At 50.8% G+C, this 19,798-nt stretch overlaps 4 protein-coding genes across 6 annotated transcripts in view; 1 reads left to right on the forward strand and 3 right to left on the reverse strand.

Annotated features, from left to right (window-relative positions):
- Positions 1-1,838, forward strand: part of LOC122383549 (serine beta-lactamase-like protein LACTB, mitochondrial) — a 14,786-nt gene extending 12,948 nt beyond the window's left edge. For all 3 annotated transcript variants that reach the window (XM_043370068.1, XM_043370067.1, XM_043370066.1), the window contains exon 7: positions 1-1,838. This exon is cut by the window's left edge and continues 1,086 nt beyond it. The gene's annotated coding sequence lies outside the window, so the exon portion shown is untranslated.
- Positions 1,499-5,377, reverse strand: LOC122383551 (carbohydrate sulfotransferase 1-like). The gene is made up of 3 exons (XM_043370069.1): positions 4,466-5,377; positions 3,972-4,171; positions 1,499-3,253 (listed from the first exon to the last, which is right to left on the reverse strand). The coding sequence occupies exon 3, from the start codon at positions 2,671-2,673 to the stop codon at positions 2,032-2,034; it is 642 nt and encodes a 213-aa protein (XP_043226004.1). The 5' UTR covers positions 2,674-3,253; positions 3,972-4,171; positions 4,466-5,377; the 3' UTR covers positions 1,499-2,031.
- A 4,384-nt stretch (positions 5,378-9,761) lies between these two features.
- Positions 9,762-11,681, reverse strand: LOC122383575. Its single transcript, XM_043370125.1, has 5 exons — positions 11,642-11,681; positions 11,312-11,463; positions 10,716-10,879; positions 10,282-10,433; positions 9,762-9,856 (listed from the first exon to the last, which is right to left on the reverse strand). The coding sequence occupies exons 1-5, from the start codon at positions 11,679-11,681 to the stop codon at positions 9,762-9,764; spliced, it is 603 nt and encodes a 200-aa protein (XP_043226060.1).
- Positions 11,682-13,062: 1,381 nt separating this feature from the next.
- LOC122383576 lies at positions 13,063-15,679 on the reverse strand. The gene is made up of 4 exons (XM_043370126.1): positions 15,546-15,679; positions 14,143-14,291; positions 13,577-13,840; positions 13,063-13,187 (listed from the first exon to the last, which is right to left on the reverse strand). Exons 1-4 carry the CDS (start codon positions 15,677-15,679, stop codon positions 13,090-13,092), a joined length of 645 nt encoding a protein of 214 aa, XP_043226061.1. The 3' UTR covers positions 13,063-13,089.
- Between the last annotated feature and the right edge of the window lie 4,119 nt (positions 15,680-19,798).

The following is a 19,798-nucleotide window of genomic DNA, read 5'->3' on the forward strand; positions in this document are numbered from 1 at the left end:
TTCCTGGTACCTACCGAGTCTAAACGACGGGCACAGTCCCCACAGTCCCCATCGTCCGCCAGCCACCAGCGCGGTTCAACTTAGCAGCGGATCACTTGGATTGCCACCAATCTACTCCGAGGATTCATTTTAGTAGTGTTTATCGCTCATGACTTAGCGTGATGTCCCAATGTCGTGATGTCCGTTGTGGTAGCCGTTTGTCATGGTAAGGCTAGCTTCAGACAGGTCACTTTGAAGTTGATAAGCTGTAGGCTAACTTGGATTGAATGGAAGATACCTACATATCGACACCTTTTTTTAAACCCCTCATCTGCTCTCCCGTGAATATCCGGGAGGCACGAAAGATCTCCTTTTAAAAGTGTCCAATCGTCCGATCCTGATCAAATATGTGTGTTCGTAGGCCTGTTCTGGTATTGCTTTATCTGCCAAGACAGACAAACTTGAGAAAAATCGAGTGATTGTACCTTTTTTGAAGGTCTCTAACCAAATTGTCTGAAATTCACCGGAGAACAAATGTGGGTTTTTTAAAAAAGGTGTCGATGTCATAGATAGAGAGATTTGATTGCCATGAAAAATACCTAACGAAAAAGCCTACCTAAAAAAAATACCTTCAATTTCATCATCGGCTCCATATAGCTAGAACAAGTTCTTCTGTTGCAAATTTACCCAATTCAGCTGTTATAAAAAAAAAATATTTAGAAATGTAAAACTAAAATGCATGATAATGCAGCAGCGCCGAATTTGAACGAGGGTGTGCTGTATGCAGGGAGTAGGTATGTGGATTGTGGAATTGGAAACGTTTTTCGACTGTGATTAGGTGTGGCTCAGGTGATCGTGTCCGTTCTTCAATTTCATCGTGGCGATTTATCAACTTACATTTATCATATGTGTACATGTTTGCATTATGTGAGAGTAGAGTATGTACTGTGTATGCAAGCATGCGTGATTTGTACTCGGTGTGTAATTTTGTAGCGTGTTTAGAGGCCACTACCTCTACCCATTGGCTAGCAGTACACCTTTCGGTAATTGCTGGTATCATTCACGGCATATTGTTGCTGAAAGGTTGTCCATTGTACAACCAGCGTTTGCTGTATGTGACTATTGTGCTGGCATTGGACCCAAATGAAAATTTCAAAGAATGCTCGATGACCTGTGATCATGTGAGGAGTGTGCCATAGGTACCGTGCGGGATCTCATGTTGTAATTTTAGTGTCGATATATGTCAAGCACTAGTTCTCTTGCATGGCTCATCAATGAGAGGCTCTCATTGATAAGCGATGCAAGAGAACTAGAGAACTGAGAGCAAAATGCAAACACCTAGTGATTTCGTCTCATAAGCCTGTAAAGTGCAAGATATCACCTGCAGCATCAGTATGTGACAACTTCCTCGACACTGAACGCAAAACTGGCATCGATAAGGTGCGCTTGTTTTGTCTTGTTTTGTTCAAGGCTCAAGCATGTTTCTACCTGAGATGAGGAATTGATTCTGTGCCATACGTTTCACCGGATAAAGTGTATTTTGCTAATGTTTAACCTTCTTTCATCACGTCAATTTTCAGAGAAACTGTGGCCAGACCACTCGCGACCCTAGTATTTTCACCAAACAGAGCTCGGCCGACGGTCCGATACCGGGACAATCTGGACCTGTTGATTGTCCAGGCTGATGGCCTGCGCTCACATCTTCACCACTGTTTGCGCCGAGTGGGTGGGCGTGGTGAAGGGCTGTGATTAGAACAACTACGCCCGTCGCCCAGCCGGGCGTGTGGTAGGAGCAGCCGGCGAAACAGATCTGACGGTGATTTACAAACATTACCGAATATAATTGATGTGAATTTAAATGTGTTTTCGAGCTGAGACGACTCGTGGGCTTCTGGGGATAGTAATGTTAGTGATGTCTTGTAAAGCTGAGGAAATCTGTTTATCTGCTTAGGAGAATCTAATTATGTCCATACACATATTGTTTTCTGTGACAAATTCATTTACTTTGTGACTCATACCATAGTTGTTACCAAATTAGAGTTTAAAAAATGGTTATACATTATATCCTAGCTGTTGAATCACTCTTTGGCACTTGCGATTGATATAGTCGATCTGTTTGGGCGAGAGGCGTTCTTTCCATCGATCTACATGTTCGGCCGAGTTTTTGAGCACGGACCACGGCTCGCTGCTCTCGGTGCCACTGCGGGTGCTCTCGTCGACGATACGGTCGACCTCGGCGCTCCAGCGGAAGCTCACAAACTCGAAGATGTCTCTGAGCTGACGGCGCGGCTGGGTGGCCAGCTGTTCGTATCGCACCAGGCGCAGGCCGGCCGGGAAGCGCGCCTGCAGCTCGCGCAGCGCTGCCAGATCGTCCTCGATGTCGGCACAGAGCCGCGCCGGCTGCACGCACTCGTCCGAGCGGCGGCACCAGCGCACCGAGCTCAGACGCGAGCTCAGTGTGGCGCGCGGGTCGCGCACCAAATACACCACTCGAGCGCCGGCGCGCAGCTGCGGCTCGAGCTCGCGCAGCCGCAGCCGCACCAGTTTGAACACGTGCAGCGGCAGCAGCCGGCAGGCGGCGCTCAGAAACGCCTCGTTGGTGCACGCGTTGCGATTGGGGCCGCGCTGGCACGCGCTCCAGATGCGCGGGTTGTGCGATAGCATGTCCTCCGTGTTACTGCGCGTAGCGTTCATGTAGTCTGGGATGCGGCTGTAGCGGCACGCGAGCAGCTCGTCGAGCGTGAATTGGGCGGCGCGGCGCTGCTGATCGGAGCGGGCCTGGTGCACGCCCAGCGCCGACAGCGGCTCGTAGTGGGTGAACACGCCGGCCGGCGCCGACAGCACGTGGCCCAGGAACGTGGAGCCTGAGCGCCACGTGGTGGCCAGGAAGACGGGCGGCGGCAGCTGGTCGGGCAGCTGGCCGCTCTCCGTGTCCAGCTGTAGCTGCAGCAGCCGCAGCGCGGCCGATATCTCCGACGCGTTGGCCGGACGGTTGCGCGCTATCGTCTTCCGTCGGCGCACCTCGTACAGTTTGGCTCCTCGGCGAATAGGGGCACGCCCGAGGCGGGGTCGATGACGACCTGGGGCCGACCCCCGGCGGGGGCCAGCCGCACCTGGAGCTCACTCAGATGACGCAGAGCCTCCTCGCGCGCAGTCTCGTCGAATGGGTCCGGGCCGAGGTCAAACGGCTCCTCGGTGACCTCGGTGACCTCTGGGAGATATTTGACCTCGGGTGCTCCGGTGATCTCTGGGAGGCGTGCTTCCTTTGTTGATGCTGCCGGAGAGAAGCCTTGGTCACTTTTACGATAAGCGTGGCACCTGGTACAGAAAGCCTATTTGTTTATTCGCTTTTGCATTTTTCCTCCTTACGTCCTTTCGAAAAGCCTACAAAACACAACAGCGTTGGTATGGAGTTACGCACTTGGATGGAGAAGCCAAATGTTTGAGTATAAATGGGATATTTTTACTAATTTATATAAAGCAGTTTGTTGGTTGCTTTTATGTCTTTCAAATATCAATGCTAGCTCGATGTCAATCACGTTTCTTGTGTTATACTTTCTACCTATCAATGTCTCCAGGCAGTTAACAGCTTTTCCACTTCGCAATCGTGACTCGGCATTCGGGGTCTACTGAATACTGATGTTTGATTGTTTTGACTGAGTGAAAGTGACTACGTAAGCAGCCTTATCTGTTTTGTACGAGGCATAATAGCAACAGAAATCAGCCATGTCAGTAGCCATAAGACAAATTTAGTCATGTCATAGTTTGACACTGACAGTGCCTTTTATCATAAAATGACTACGGGGTGGAGGAACGAGCAGTATTTTGCTTCAGCGACATTGCAAATACTAAAACCTTCAAGGTCCTTTCAAATATTTGTACTTTAAAGGTACCTAGTTCATTAATTACCTAGCAACACAACAAGGTAATTATTTGCCTGAACCGACTCCTACAGCGGACAATGTCTGTCGGACGGATATTCTCATACGTACCCGTCATTACCGCTCCTCCCGGCCGCGCGGTGTCCGTGAGACCTCCGGCCGTGGCGGTGAGTCCGACGGTCAGGAGACGGTTGAGCGGCACCCTGTCGTCGGGAGCGACGGGGGTGCGTCTGTCGAGCAGCCGTCGCGACGAGAGGAGCAGCGAGAGAAGAGTGATGAGTGCCAGCAGCAGCGCCGCCACCGAACAGCGCCTGGGGACGGAGTCAATGACGCTGGGCACAGGGGTGACCCCAGAAACGACACGTCACATTCCTAGATAATGTATGTGAATTTCTAGGTGGCATGTTTCAGTCAACTTATTCGACTTTTGATGATCGATATAATTGCTAGTCTGACTATACCTCAATGTTCGCTTGTTAATTGGGCTTATCTAACAGTTTCGTAGAGAATGAGCACTCAGGTGCTGCCTTCAGTATCGGGTTTATGACTTAATTATGAAGTGATAATTGTCCCTAGCATTTGCACATAGCGTCACTATTTCTCACCTCAGTCGACCCATGTTGCTGCTGTGCCGCTGTTTGTGACGCCTCGTTTTTATAACCGCTCCGTCCTATTGACCGCAGATGATTAACTGTTACGACACTCCCACAGGTGAGCGTTTATGACAATGCCGGATCATCGAGATCACGATAGGCGGTTCTCCGGCGGCTCTCCGTTCGTCTGAGGTCTCTTGGATTTCTCCAGCAAGGTCAGTCCAACGAACACTACACCACTCAGGTCAGTGCTACCTGCTTTGTAGGCCACCCGGTCACTGAGACCTAACCATTAGGTCACTTGCTCGTCAAGGTCAACCTCGTGGGTTTCCGGTCACTGGAGTTCACCACTATATACTCTGTTCACCACTGCACATTCTGGATCGTATCACTGCCACTGTCTCACCTATGCATTCCTGTTTGTGCCCTGATCACCTTTCCGCGATCACAAGAACGCACTGGCTTCCACACAGCCTTCTTGATCACATACGAGTACACCGTTCTTCGCTTTGCTCCACCGCCGCCGTCGCCTTCGCCGTTCTATCGCCTTCGTCTCCGTCTCCCCTTTCCTAGAGTCTCCGTTTTCGTCTCTGATGGACGGATGTCCCTTGAAGACACTGTACCGCCTCACAATGGCTCGGTCCACCGGGCTCGCTGTACCGTTTCACGGGCGCGGGCGCTCGCGCACCAGTCGCCCGGCCGACTGGCGCTGCCGTCGGCGGGAGCCTCCGCTGCCGGAGTGTTGCTGGGTGACGGCGGCGGTGTGGGGAAAGTGAGCGACCCGGCGTGCCTCTACCTCCGCTTACCGCCGCTCGCCGCCGCTCGGTGGGCCCATCATTTACCACACTGCCTCCTCCCGGGCGGCTGTCGGCTCTCTCCCCTCCATTCAGTGTTTGGTAATGGGAAAGGTTGGGTTGGGATGGGCTGAAGAGAGTGGGTCGTGCGCGAAGAGATGTCATTGCATGGCATGGGTTCATAGTGCAATTGTGAGGTCTGGCGGCAGCGGTTTTAACTCTTAGCTCATCGGGTCACGACAGACTGCTATTGCCAGCAAAGCAGCAAGCAATAGCAGACCAAACAAGACCACAAGCAAGAAACCCATGTCCCATAGCAGGGATGAGAGAGCTCTAAACAGCATTCGACTTGACGGTACAAACCATGACCACTTCAACACATCAGATAATATCCCACTGCAAACTGTTATCGACCACGATAGACCCAAACTACACTACACCAGCAACAAACCAGAAGTCATTTCACTGAAGATCACAGCATTCCATAACATAGGTAAAAGGTACGACAAACAAATTACAGCAAACCACTTCCAGTCACCTGCGGTGAGATGACTGTCGCCTTCAGCAGACCTTGAAGGGGCGCATCTCCGTCTTCGAGCTCACCCTTCGATTTAGAATTGCAACAGCATTGCATTGCTATTAGCATTGCAACAGCCGCTACTGCGAGCTGATTACCATGCGTTGTCGTTGTCATGGCAACGGTGCAGACTCGTGGGATTCTCTGAGCGATGCATTGACGGAGAGGTAACATCTGTCGGCTCTCTCACGTCGGTGAGAGGCGAGTGCCGACTGACTCCATGGTTTTGTTGTTAGTTGATGGCTCAGAAACCACTCTGTCAATGTCCGCTGCGTAGGCAAAAGGTTTGCCCAAGCTGCTTTTGTGCCCATGGGCTCTTACCTATCATGAAATTAATTCTCCATGTGCAGTACTCACGGTCACGTGATAGCAAAAGTGAAATTGGTCTTTGAGTTCAGTATATAATATTGTGTATAATATATCCTAATATATAATCAGTATAGGTATGGTACCTATAGTATTGTGATGGGTCATGTGTGATGTGGGGCACTTAAAGGCTTTCCGTTAATCTAGCACATTGATACCCACCGGCAAGGGCCTACATGGTCGTATACCTACTTGATAGGCATTTGACTTTGGAAAGGCCAAGAGAACGCGACAGGATCTTCCTGTTCCCCTTCACTTTCCGTTTGCCCGTTTTTATTGATTTTTTTTGTTTGTTCTGATTGTTCCATCCATTTCACGTCTATAAATAGACCAGAATATTTTGCAAGAAAATGATGAGCTGTTCAATCGGTATGTAACGCAGGCGTGTTAGTTGCCGTGAGCCGGGCCTTGTCGTTGCTTTCCGTGGTTCTGAAAATGCAGGGTCCTAGTGGGTCTGCAAGCCCAGGAACGGTTCGCGGAATTATGTTACAGTTACAAGGCCGGTCGGGCCGTTGAATCTTGAGGAAACCCTATTTAAACCCATACCGGATTCCCTTGGCATTGTCCTTTGCATTCGTGATGAGTTTTGAGAAAAATGCTGCGTTTAGCATAAACGTCAGGTAAACTGATCGCAATGAAAACGTTTATTTTTGTGGTTGCACGTTCATTTGAAGACTTGTGTATTAAACACCCTTGTTAGGCTGCTGTCAAGCTGCTGCTATTACATTCAAGTCGCTTGATGCAAACAACGCTTGTTTAGGTTAGGTACCTTAAAGGGACTATCCCACCTTTAACATGGGGTTTGAGTTGAGATAGCCAAGTTTGCGGCGAGGTTCAGAAACCACCATCTATCTAGGTTGCAACCCCCGCGGCCTCTTGGTGTTGAAGAAATTCGTTCCCTTCATTTGAAAATGGGCCTTGTACAGTCTGTCTTAAAAGTACCGCGCAAACTGGCGGTGGATCCATCAAGCCTGACCGAGAAAGGGTCTGTTTTAATTTGAAAGTCACCGACCAATTGACCTAAGGAATGGACGAGGATGTCAATTGCTTCGGTGACCCAAATTTAGCACGCCCTTCCTCAGTCAGGCTCGATGGATCCACCGTCACTTTGCGCGGTACTTTTAAGACAGACTGTACAAGGCCCTATCTTCAACATGGAGCGACCGTTAGTGTGACGTCACCTCGTTTAGTCATTCTGATTTAAATGGGTTTGTTCGTTGAAAAATCGCTTAAAACTTGGTCTGAACTTTGTTGTGGTGCCTACAGAGTAAAAAGAATCAGCTTTATGACAGTATGTGGCCTGGGGAAGGAGGTACTTTTGGGCTGTGACGTCACATATTTGAAAGTTTGTGTTTGGAATATGGGAAGCCTAAGATGTTTAATGAAAAATAAATGCCAGAACCGTGTTCCTGGTCATCCAATCTATAAAGTCGGGCACAATTTAACTGGTTTTAACAACATTTTAGAAGGTGGGATAGTCCCTTTAACTTGAAATCCGTTAACCCTTTTTATGAAACTTCTTTGGGTTGTCATTTTTGCCCCATTATCTGTCATAAGGAAAATAAATGTTACATTTGACCTTTTCTAGAATGTTATTTCTTCACTGATCGAAGGCTTCCACACAGAAATGATTTGAATTAAGTTGCAACAAATTATATTCTTCGCGATTGCGACATTGTTGGCAGGCTACGTTTCATGACCGTCTAAAATAAAATAGCAAGCAAATCCTCTAGACGGCAAACACCATGGTTTGCAGCGCCCGCGATGAACATGCCAGACAGTGGGCAACCGTCTCAGTCAGCCGCAACTCAGAGGTTATAGAAGAGAAGGAAATGATGGAATAGTTATCGGCCGCTGCTGGTGCATACAACTAATAGGTGCCGTTATACACTTTTGTTAAAATCATTTGTATATCGCTTGATGTATTATTAAAGCTATAAATAATGCACACGATCACATAAATATAGCATGCGGTCAATAGTTTACTAGCGTTATCGCGACTTAAATATTAAAATGCGGAGTGCATGGCAATAATGCACGATGAGAGGCATCCAGTGGACATGTATCGACACCACCGATTAGTTTTCCTTCGCTCCGTCCTTTTCAGGCTGAAGTTCGGATCGGGCCACTCGGCTTGGTAGCGTCTGACATTCTGGGTAATCGTTCTTTCTGCACCCATTTACCTCCGGAAACTGGTGGTCTCGGACTCGTTCTATTTTTACAAACTAGGAACGTTGGTAGCTTTAAATACATCACTCGCTCACACGCGCGGCTAAATGTGGACTAAGATGCCCTAAAATGTTCCATTACCGAGCGCAGACGATGAACAGGATGGTAGTGTGAACACTGAGCAATGAGCATCGCACAACATTCAACACATCAGTTTACATATAAGCGGTAGACACGTAAGCGGGTGTTAAAAGTTGCCCTGTGTCGTGAAATGCTGCACATACATTATCGTTTCTAATCACTTCTCATTATCAGTAATTCGGAGACCATCAGAGACTCCCGATGAATGGTTAATAAGCGTCTCTAAGCACATTCTGTGGCGCTCTCACCGACATGTGTCGATACTCACGGGTCCGGCTCGATACTCCGTTTGTGGCGTCTGACCCTGAATACGGCTGCGTTTCAGTGACGGGCAACATGGCGGCACATTTGTCCGGCTTGGTTCACGATCGCCGTGTCAGTGTCTGTCGTATTCGTGAGAATGTCTATTTGTCGTCTGTCTGACGTCTGTGTCTCTTTATCCTCGTCGTGTATCTGTCCGTGGCCCTGTCACTGTCCCCTTCCCACCCCTTGTCTCTGTGTCACTGTCCTCTTGTCAGTGTCTTCGTGTCATGGAGCGCAGTGTCCGCCCATGGCAGTGTCTCTGTCAGTATCATGGTGTCAGTGTCTCATTTGCCAGTGTTGTCAGTGTATTAGTACCCCTGTTTCAATGTCTCCGTGTCAAGGAGCGCAGTGTCCGCAGCGTTGCCGGTCGCTCGGCGTCGGCCGGCCCCAGTCGCGTCAGTCGTGTCAGTGTCAGTGTCACCGTGTCAGTGTCTCCGTGTCAGGGGGCGCAGTGTCCGCAGCGTGGCCGGTCAATCGGTATCAGTCGTGTCAGCCGTGTCAGTGTGTCAGTGTCACCGTGTCAGTGTCAGTGTGTCAGTGTCTCCGTGTCAGGGAGCGCAGAGTCCGCAGCGTTGCCGGTCGCTCGGTGTCAGTGTGTCAGTGTCCCAGTGTCAGTGTCTCGGTGTCAGGGAGCGCAGAGTCCGCAGCGTGGCCGGTCGCTCGGCGTCGGCCGGCCCCAGCCGTGTCAGTGTTTCAGTGTCCCTGTGTCAGTGTCTCCGTGTCAGGGAGCGCAGAGTCCGCAGCGTGGCCGGTCGCTCGGTGTCAGCCGTGTCAGTGTGTCAGTGTGTCTGTGTCAGTGTCTCTGTGTCAGGGAGCGCAGAGTCCGCGGTGTCGCCGATCGCTCGGTGTTATCCGTGTCAGTGTGTTAGTACCCCTGTGTCAGTGTCTTCGTGTCAGGGAGCGCAGTGTCCGCAGCGTGGCCGGTCGCTCGGCGTCGGCCGGCCCCAGCCGCTGTCGGCTACTGTTCAGAGTGCTGGTCGATGGCAGAGTCTCCCTTAGCTTGCTCCGCCGCCGCCAGTAGACGCAGGAACAGCACACCACCAGCATCACGGCCTGGAGACAGACGGCCGACGGGAACGGGCGTCACCTACTCAGCGTGGGTCGCACGCTTTCACTTCCGGCAATTGTGGCCGGGTTTACATTTGGAGCGGTGATTGTATAAAACTTCAGCTAACTGAGTCAAACTGGTTAGACACAGTGGTCCAGCTCACCTGTAGGAAGACAGCGGCGGCGATACCGGCGATGACGGCCTCTCTCCTGGCGCAGAGCAGATCCGCGGCCCGTTCGTCCCGCAGCCCCGGCTCCGAGACACGGGGCTCGTCCAGCTGCCGCTCACTAGCGCCACCTACAACTATCTATAAAGATGCTGCCTGATTGGAGAAAGGCCATGCCTCCAGTACAGGAACTGTGGCTGTCCTGCATGGTTACCACCATGTTTTCAGCTGGTGCCTGGCTATGACACCCTGTCGCGCACTCACTGTTGTCCTGCATCTCGAGGCTGAGGTAGAGCGGCTCTCCGAGCGCCGTGCCGGTGACCTCTTCCCCCGCTCTGTCTCTCACGTGCAGAGACACTATCGGCGTGGGTGCGGTGCCATTCACCGAGGACGTCACCAGGCCGCCGTCAATCCGACTGGAACATTGGGGGAGGGGGGGGGGGGGGTGCTGTTTTATTACAGGGGATTGATTTCAAGCTTTGTTGTTCTGGTGGCGTGAATCGTGATTCTTGCAGTAATTCACTTATCAACATGTTGCTTTACTGAAAAGTGGCGCAGATGGTTGCTGACAACACCGTCGTCAGATTCTTTATATCTAAGCAAGCTATCCAGTCAAATGCGCCCACTTAAGCTTCCAGATCCATCTCCCCTGCCGAGAGCTGGTATTTCTTCTGCGCTGTCGCGCTGCGTCCACTCACTCTGTAAGCAGGGTGATGCCGTTGCTGACCGTCTGTTCGGTGGCCTCGTATGAACAGAGCAGTTTGATGGCGCTGTCCTCGCGCTTCTGGATGGTGCTGTGGTGCTGCACTGCCACCAGTGCCGTGAACGAGCCGACACTCTCACGGACAACGCCGCAGCGACGCTGGCGGGAAGAGGGAGGCGGCGTGGTCAGAGGAGTGTATAGTAAAGTAATCTTGGAGTAAAGTAATCTTGGAGTGCACTGTGCACTGTTTCTGGCAATCATTTGTCCGACAACTAGAACTCGGAGGATGGAAAACAACACGGCATGACTTTTCCACCGTTCTTTTATATTCAGATGTCCAAGACATCTGTGGTACTGGTGCGAACGTCAACATCCACGCTTTCCTAGTCACTGAGTGGGAGGAGGAGTTAATAACCGACTCCCTGGCAAAAACACTAACGCTTGAAGTGAAAATTTAAGCCCGTGGCCCCGTCCCGTTGGTCCAGTGGCTCACGTCCCGTTGGTCCCTTGGACGGGTCGTGAGGAGGGTTGGAAAATGGAACGGAGTCCATCTGATCCCGTGACCCACGTCCAGCTGCCCCCGCATCTCACGTCGTGGTAGATGAACGTGGCCTCGGTGGTGAGCTGGCCCGTGCCGCGCACGTCACACGTGCTCGGTGCGTCCAGTGAGAAGATACGACCGGTGAATGGGGCGGCCGTGCGCAGTCGGAGCGTCATCCGGTCCGCGGAGCAGAGCAGCTCCACTGGGGAGAGAGTAGAGGGAGGTCAGGAAACGGTCACCTTAAATACCAAACGGCTCTAATTAGTGCCTGCTGAGCAGCCCTTCGATATTCGCTCCAGCCCTGTCTGGTGTACGCCGCGCTACTCACGGTCGTGGCAAAGGGCTGCGCTGCGAGAGATCAATGCTCCACTGTTCGGTACCAGCGGTGCCTGGTAGTCGCGCAGCGCTACTCACGGTCATGACAAGGTGTCCGCTGCGAGTAGAGCGCCCCGCGGGTCGGCACCAGTGCCGATGGTCCCGCGGAGGCGGTGTCTTCGCTGGAGAGCCAGCACCGGGAGGTGGCCGGGCTGAACGTGAACGAGCGGCACGGGAAACTCGAGGTTGTTTCACAGGCGCGCTGACACTGAAATGGACAGGGGTGGAGGGTCAGGGGCGTCAGTTACAGTTCACGGGTGCTAGCCACAGGTCGGGAGCGCTAGTCACAGGCCAGATTGCATTGTTGGAAAGTACTGCATACGGTCTCAGCCCTGACGACTCACTACCGTGCCCACCCAGGGCCAGACCAATGTCTTCCCCTAATTCCTATCATCCTTCTGGCTTTTAACCCTCGCCCGCACATGCCATTTTCCCATCCTAGAACGCACATGGGGGGGTTGCCACCCCCCCCGCGCCATTTCGTTCCTGTTGGAGATAGAGCTTAGCGGTAAAGACCAAAAAGATTCTTTGGGAAGAGACGAATCCAATGATACCCAGTTTTACCTTCTCAGGTCAGTCATTGACCTTCCAGGTCAGGTCAAACTAAAAAATGTTGCTGTTTTGGGTCGCCGTTGGATATCAAGTGCGCTGCTTATCAAATACCGATGACGATGCTGTTTTCTGGTGCCAAGCCAGCTAGAACCTCTTTGTCACACTACCCGACCAGAATTTTGCTGCTGAGGTCATTTCAGGTCAAGTTAGGTCAAGGTCAATTATATGTGTTTGTATGTCTGTGTGTGTCTGTGTGTATACTGATGTGTGCACCAATTGTTTTTGGGTCCATATTACATGAAATCATGATCTGAGAAGCTTTTACCAAAAATACAGTCAAAAAACTTCACAAAAAGTAAATTCAGCTTGCCTAAAACGCAATTATTTTAGATGACCTAGGTTGACCTTGACCCTGACCTTGACCCCTGTACATCGTCGAACAACATGTTCCATGATAGGTGAGAGGTAAGACTGGCAAAAAAGGCCGAAATCAGGGTATCAAAAGCTCACAAGGCCCATGGCAAACGCAAGATGTTGAGAATTGGCCATTTGGGTCATGACATGACCTGAAAAACAAGGTCATATCTCCGAAACCAAAAATCACAGAAACTTGATATTTTCAGTGGACATCAAGAAAGAATAGACGAGCAGCTATACGAAAAATCAGCCTTCTAGCTTTAAAAATGTTGAGTGCAGAGCAGAAAGACTACCTGGGGGGGGGGGGGGGGTGGCAACCACCCCCCCCCCCCATGTGCGGACGAGGGTTAAGAGGTCTCGTGAGACCGAAAGGGCCTAACCCAACAAAACAAAAACAAAAAAGGTACCTACTGCAGTTGGAGCTTCTATTTGAAACGATTTAGAAATTAAGCACAAAGTCGATGGGAAGTTGTTAATCGGGCGCCTATACCCGTTCTCTGCTGGTTGCGGAGACCTCCAGATCACGGTACGTCATCTGTCTCTCTGGTCGTTTCTCCCAGTCGCAGCCGGTCGAGCTTACATCTGCAATCACAATGAGTCAATTTCACTCGACTGAAGGTGATCTGAATCTGAGCGAAGCGCAAGGGAGCTCCAAAGAGTCTGGAGTGGCACTGCTCGGTCTAGATACAGCGCACTTACGTGGACCTACCAAACCCACTTCTTCCTAAATCTTAGATCACATTATAACTTTCTGGCACTGTTTAGCATTGTACTGCGATTATCGGGGCTGACTAAATTAGTAAAGGCTGGTTTTAGAGACACGGGACATGCTGGTTTTCGAGGTACTCACGCGGCACACACTGGTTCTCGAGGTACTCACGGGGCACACACTGGTTCTAGAGGTACTCACGGGGCACACACTGGTTCTAGAGGTACTCACAGGGCGCACACTGTCTCTATAACGTACTCACGGGGCACACACTGGTTCTCGAGGTACTCGGTGTCCAGCGCCGGGCGCAGGGCGTTGGGCGCCGTCCGTCGGCTGCTGGAGGAGAGTCGACAGAGCCTCTGACTGGCCACGAACTCCGCCGAGCGGCAGGGCAGCTGGTGGTTGAGCAGGCAGTACTCCTCACAGGTTCGGCGACTGGTGATCTCCTCCAGTACCAGGTCATCCAGGCCGGCCAGCTCGCGGCCCAGCACCCGCTCAAACACCCACGCCTTCCCGCAGGCCGGCGCTGCGGGAAGTGGAGAGGGATTATCAATGCAGTGATCATAGTGCATGCGGGATCTTTGGGTCGCCAGGATGGCTGTGGTCGAGATAAGTGGTTGAAGTCATGAGCGAGGCGCAAAATGATGATAAGCACAACGATATCGACGGCACGTTGTTTGTTGATGATTTTATTCTCGAACCAGCTCGAAATTAGCTGGATTTCACTGACATTGATAAAAACGTCTTGTAAAACGTCTTGTCGTTTTTTGACTGTGCAACGACTTCTGCGCCATGTGAATAATGCCACGGCCGAGCTGGTAGGCTCACCTTGCAGGCAGACCTTCTCGAAGTAGGCCGTGTGACCTCTGGCCGGTACGAGCAGGTGGGTGCGACCCTCAGAGGTCAGGTCGAGGCGGAAACAGGCGCCTCGGTCGTAGTCCACCAGGAAGGAGGGACAGGCGGTGGAGGCGCGGCATCTGCAGAGTACAAGGCACAAGTCACATGCAATGTTGAATGTGTGGTAGTGCTTTCAGCTTTGACCCAGTGTCTTGGTTTCTGCCGATGCCAGGCAGCAGACACTGCACAGTGCACACTGCACGGTGCTGTAGCGCAGCTTGCAGAAGGTGATGGATTATGTTATACCTATCGTGGACCTCAATATCGATTGAATAGATATTGGATTGGAAAAGGTCTGTCTCCGGCAATGTATTTTTAATGCCTTTGTAATTTTCACTGCATATTTCGGAATGCAGTGAAATATGCATATTTGCATATTTCACTGCATTCGTCGAAAGCCCTATCCCATCAAAAACCCAGACAGTGAAGCTACAATGCACAATTCTGCTGGCGGAATACATTCACTCCCCTAATACACTTCGACTTCACACAATGGAACCTCTGGTAAAAAGTCCCAAAATCCATCGCATCCGAGGACTCATTACACCCCTGCAGTAGCATGAATCTCGCATGAAGTCCATTTCAGCTCACGCTTAGGATCTGAGGCGATCTGAGCGAAACTACGGCACGTGGGTCCGCGTCACGAATCTTATTGTACGGGACACAATGCACCGTGGAATGTGACCGGAATTGGGTAAGGTGCGTGGGAAGTAATTCATGCACTGCAGGAAGCCACCTGTGTGCGCGACTCTACAGTAGGTATGCCACGCTACTAACTACATGAGCGCATGAGAAGGGTGCTGTGAGTCGTGAGTGCTGGTGGCTAGCTGATTGGATATACGGCGAATTTGTTCATCTGCTTATGTTGGTTCAGTAGGTATGGGTCAATTTTAACACAGACGTCGACTTCAACGTTTAACCTAATGTTTTACTCGGTTTCATTGTTTTGTTACTAGCGGCACTCTTCCACTGACCTCTTGGTGCCTGGTGGACTGTGTCTTTCTCCACTGACCTGCTGGTGCCCTGTGTTTTTCCACTGACCTGCTGGTGCACTGTGTGGTGGTTTTCCACTGACCTCCTGGTGCCTGGTGGACTGTGTCTTTCTCCACTGACCTGCTGGTGCACTGTGTCTCTCTCCACTGACCTGCTGGTGCACTGCGTAGTGGTTTTCCACTGACCTGTTGGTGCCCTGTGTTTTTCCATTGACCTGCTGGTGCACTGTGTGGACGTTTTCCACTAACCTGCTGGTGCACTAGTGTCTTTCTCCACTGACCTACTGATGCACTGTGTGGTGGTTTTCCACTGACCTGGTGGTGTTGTCTTTCTTTACTGACCTGCTGGTGCACTGGGTGGTGACGGCTCCCTGGGAGCTGTAGAGCGGGATCTGCGTTGCCGAGTGCAGCAGTACACCGGTGACCCGCTCAAACGTCTCAGTGCCCTCGCACACGGCTGAAACAAGGCTGCACATTGGTCATCGGGTCCGTCCGACCGTTGCTTGCACGGTCTTTTGCCCATCCACTTCCTGAGTGAAAAGTTGAATGAAATGTGGATATCGCCAAAAGCATAGGAAACGTGTATATGTGTTGTGAATAATAGATGCATACCTGAGATGCATTGGACGTTTCCCAGCAGTAGAATCGCTATTGAAAGGGATGTGTGTAACCTCTTCATTCTGAAACAAAAGGAGTGAAATGTTAAAGAAAAATCGTGGGCTGCAGCATGTCTGGCACAAAAACCTGGCCAAGCGACGCAATATCGTTTAGTTGCTAGATGTGCCGTGCCGGCCAGTTCTACAGAAAAGTCTAAAGGCCGCCGTCCGCTGTGACCGACACTCCAGCGCGAAATCGGCAAGCATTTTATCCACGGACTCGACAGAAGTTGATGGCCGAAGGCAATATGCATCAAATACTTTTAACCGTGCCTCCCTCGCTCAGCGGCCAGTCACGGTATGCTACACACGTCACATACAGTCCACAGGAACCTCGTGACGTCATTATCACGTGACTCGAGTCTCATTACCACCCAGAAACAATAGCAGTTGTTGACTGCCGTCCTCCGAGCACGTGACATACACATCTCGCTGTGGGCTGGTCACGTGACCAGCCCTCCTCGTGATTTCAGTGCGTGAGTTACGTTCATTGAAGGAGGACCGGGGGCGACGATTGTCATATGCGACGAACCGTGGGCGGGAGAATTGCCCAGGACGCTGGCGTGGTCGAAACAATCATCACGTGGCGAAGGTCGCCAGGGAAGCGGGGGCATCCCGTGGTAGTCGACGCCGTGGCTGCTGCGCATGTATGGCTTCGTGGTCTCCGCGATCGCATTTCTGCGCTGCAGAGGAGGCCCGGGAGGGTGTAGGCGCAGCACAGTATGGAGTGTGAATGATGGGGGCTATGAAGGGTCTACTGTCGTACTCGTGTTTTGATTGCACATGACGACAGGCTGACCCACACCCAGCACGCGCTGTGTCTTCTGTAGGTGTCCTGTAACTTTGTGTCGGTGGGGCGGGTCCGTTTTGCCGATCCTCCCTTCCATAGATGCCCGGGCCGGTCCAGTGTGGGACCTCCAGTTTATTGTGAATAGAGTGGGTGGGATGGGCCTGGGGAGGGGTCTGGTTATTTGTATTGACCGGATATGGAACCCGGAAGATGGCTTTTGTCTGGTTGGAATACATGATTTATGAGTGTAATGGTCTGTGCGTGTCCGGTAACATTTATGTTTTGAATGACCAACAAAATATTTTTCACTCTGATGATTTCGTTTCCACGTGAACGTAATTAAGACAGGAGTGTCCTTTTTAGGCTCCATCTCGTCATCTGTCACTTGCGTTTGCGTTATTTCTAGGACGACGTGTATTTTGCGATGTGTGAACTGATTCTTCCTACGCCGAACCAGCCAATGCGCCGCAGCGGACCGGAGAGAGTGTTGCTGGGAAGCGACTGATGCGGGTCAGATCGATCTGTGGGTCACGGCTACACCTGGCGCGCCACGTCCTCTATCGCGGCCGAAATGGGAGCGAACGGCACGCAACATCGTGCCAGTCTGCGCATCTCAGCAATTGCAGCACCTTTTAAATGGCAGTGCCAAGTTTTACTTGCCATTTTTCGGCCATGACGAGGGGTGACTGGTGTTCTTATACCGAATGCTTCTTTGTCCCTCTCATTTGAAGCATGGATAACGTAAAGCTGTGTATGTACCTACTTACAATATTGCACGTTTTAGATTAGTTGTTTATGCATAATTGTCTCACGGTTTTTATCATTAATCGGATGTTGGAGCTCAATTCGAAACTTACCAACACAACTTGGGAGAAATTACGTCGAAGCGTGAAATGAGAGCCAAGCCAGGTCGTTTCGGTGCATCATGACCGGACGCCCTGCACTGTCGTGTAATTGCCGCCGTGGCAGTGCAACGTTGCAGCAGTTCGAAGTGTTGCGCCGTCCCAGGAGTGGTGATTTCTCCATTCTCACGTCTCTGAATGACCGAGACACGGTGACGGTGAAAGGTCCACTGCCCGTGTGCCTTCCGTGGCCGGAACTAAACGTCCCCCCCCCCCGCCCACTGCCCGCGGTGGCCAGAGGTCACCTGTGCGCCTGTGACGGCTGCCGCGGACCGCGGGGATGCGGGCGGGGCAGCTGCCACCGGGGAGAGGGGGGGGGGAGCAGGGCGGTGCCCGGCCTCGCGGCACGTGCCGCTTCCATGACGTCACAGTCATATGCCAGGGGCAGACAAAACTTTGCTAAATGCGCATAATCAGTATACCTACAGGCTACAGCAGATATTCTCGTAGTACGTCCCTCTCAGGTAAATCAAGCTTCCGCTACCAAGCTAGCTACCAAGCTTGAAGCTTGGTAGACGTCGAAGTAGCTGAGACAACACACCAAAAGCATCGGGTGTTCGTTTCGTGCCAGGGGAAAGAGGAATCGAGCAAAATATTTGACGGTGTGTCTAGTAACCGAAGGTTTGTTGTCAATAGTTAACACTTTTCTTTAGAATTGTGTTTTTCTATTGAAAAACAAATCTGAGTTTATGATAGTATGATGGAGGAAAGAAGTGCAATTGCATTGGATACCTATTATGCTTCATATACCTATAAGCATATGCACCTAATTCTACCTAACCTTCTCGTATTTAGCTCAATAACACACAATGACCGGGGACGGGGAATCCACTTAGATATGAAACATTCCAAGTTACGAACCTTCGCCTGACCTGCCAGGATTCATGCAATCTATTCGAGACATGTATCAAAAGTCATAGGATGTATCTGGAACAGACAGGTATTATGTGAAGGGCTTTTTTACGCTGATTTCGAATTTGGCTGGGGGAACCTATGAGGTCACGGAATACATTCGAATATGACAAATATATGGAAGGAGTTCACATGTCTACAGGTCTTCTGCAAATACCTAAGTCAACAGTTCTGTTTATTTTTTTATGGCATGTCTGATCTCAAATCAATTTGCTAAATCGTTTTCCAGGGCTAAACAACGCCTGCTTGTTCAGAAAAGAAAATGATAAGCATAAACTGATGACCATAGCCTCCAATGATTGATGACGTCGTATTTAACTTCGATTGGCCCTTTTTTAACTGAGTTACTTAATGTTTTGTTGTGTTTTACGCCTTATATTTATTTGTTAAGATACAATAGATGCATTGATCATTGTTCACACCATGTAATTTCAATGAAAAGCGAAGTTGTAAAAGGCTGTTTGTAAGGGTGAAAGACCGTCTGTCTAACGGGAAAATCAAACATGCATCAACATTACAAAAAAATTCGTACCATAGTAAAACAAACGTCAAATACCTACACTTTTATGTATGTACATAATGCATTATACCTACCATATGCACTACCAATATGCATGTTTGCATTACAGCCACCTTGTCTGAGAATAAAACGCCAAATTATCGGCAATATATCAATGAAGCATTACCGCTTCGAGCAATTAACAACCAACCACGGTAAAACCTGACAAGAATTGACCCCTTTGCATCTTACCTGCCTTTCGATTATCCTACAACCAGATTGTCCGGCTCGCGATCAGACGGGCCCGTGGCCCTGTGGGTCTCGTCTCCTTCTCTGCGGTCTGTTAACTCGTTGTCCGTCGACTGCAATCTCCTTGGACGTAGTCCGTGGTCTCTGGTCTCCGGTGGTGAGCTCCGCTACCAGTGCTGTCTCGTTCGACGTGCCGCTCATACTGCGGGCGGTGGCGGTGGTGGCGGTGTTGCGGGCGGGGGCGGGGGCGGCACTAGTGGTGCCGTGGGGGGGGGGGGAGGGTTGATGGTGACAGTAGTGGGGTGACGGTGACGGTGGATGTGGCGCTGGCTGCGATTGTGCGTACATCTTAACTTAACTTAACCCAGAAGGAACATGTCGTATTTTTTACCAGTACCTGTCATGTTCTAGTCGTATGATTTGTGATCTGATTTTAAAAGGCGATCTTGAATATTTGCTAAAGGACAAGATCATGACCTGACCGCAGGTCGTGCTGCATATCAGTCGATCTGTATCCGTAAGCTACACACCCAAGATCAGATGTTTTCATCGCTCCAGCCTCGAGCGCATTTCGCTTTCAAAAGTTG

Source organism: Amphibalanus amphitrite, unplaced genomic scaffold (genome assembly GCF_019059575.1).
Source record: "Amphibalanus amphitrite isolate SeventyFive unplaced genomic scaffold, NRLGWU_Aamphi_draft 000167F_arrow, whole genome shotgun sequence".
Classification (NCBI taxonomy): Eukaryota; Metazoa; Arthropoda; class Thecostraca; order Balanomorpha; family Balanidae; genus Amphibalanus; species Amphibalanus amphitrite.

Coding starts and splice junctions, on each gene's coding strand:
- LOC122383551 (XM_043370069.1), bottom strand. CDS start 2,673: ATGAACGCTACGCGCAGTAACACGGAGGACATGCTATCGCACAACCCG.
- LOC122383575 (XM_043370125.1), bottom strand. CDS start 11,681: ATGACCGTGAGTAGCGCTGCGCGACTACCAGGCACCGCTG. Junction 10,880..11,311: donor CCACGTTCATCTACCACGAC/GTGAGATGCGGG, acceptor TCTTCCCGCCAG/CGTCGCTGCGGCGTTGTCCG. Junction 9,857..10,281: donor CCTCGAGATGCAGGACAACA/GTGAGTGCGCGA, acceptor GTCTGTCTCCAG/GCCGTGATGCTGGTGGTGTG.
- LOC122383576 (XM_043370126.1), bottom strand. CDS start 15,679: ATGTGCAGCCTTGTTTCAGCCGTGTGCGAGGGCACTGAGACGTTTGAG. Junction 14,292..15,545: donor ACCACCCAGTGCACCAGCAG/GTCAGTAAAGAA, acceptor TGTACTCTGCAG/ATGCCGCGCCTCCACCGCCT. Junction 13,841..14,142: donor CGAGAAGGTCTGCCTGCAAG/GTGAGCCTACCA, acceptor CACTTCCCGCAG/CGCCGGCCTGCGGGAAGGCG.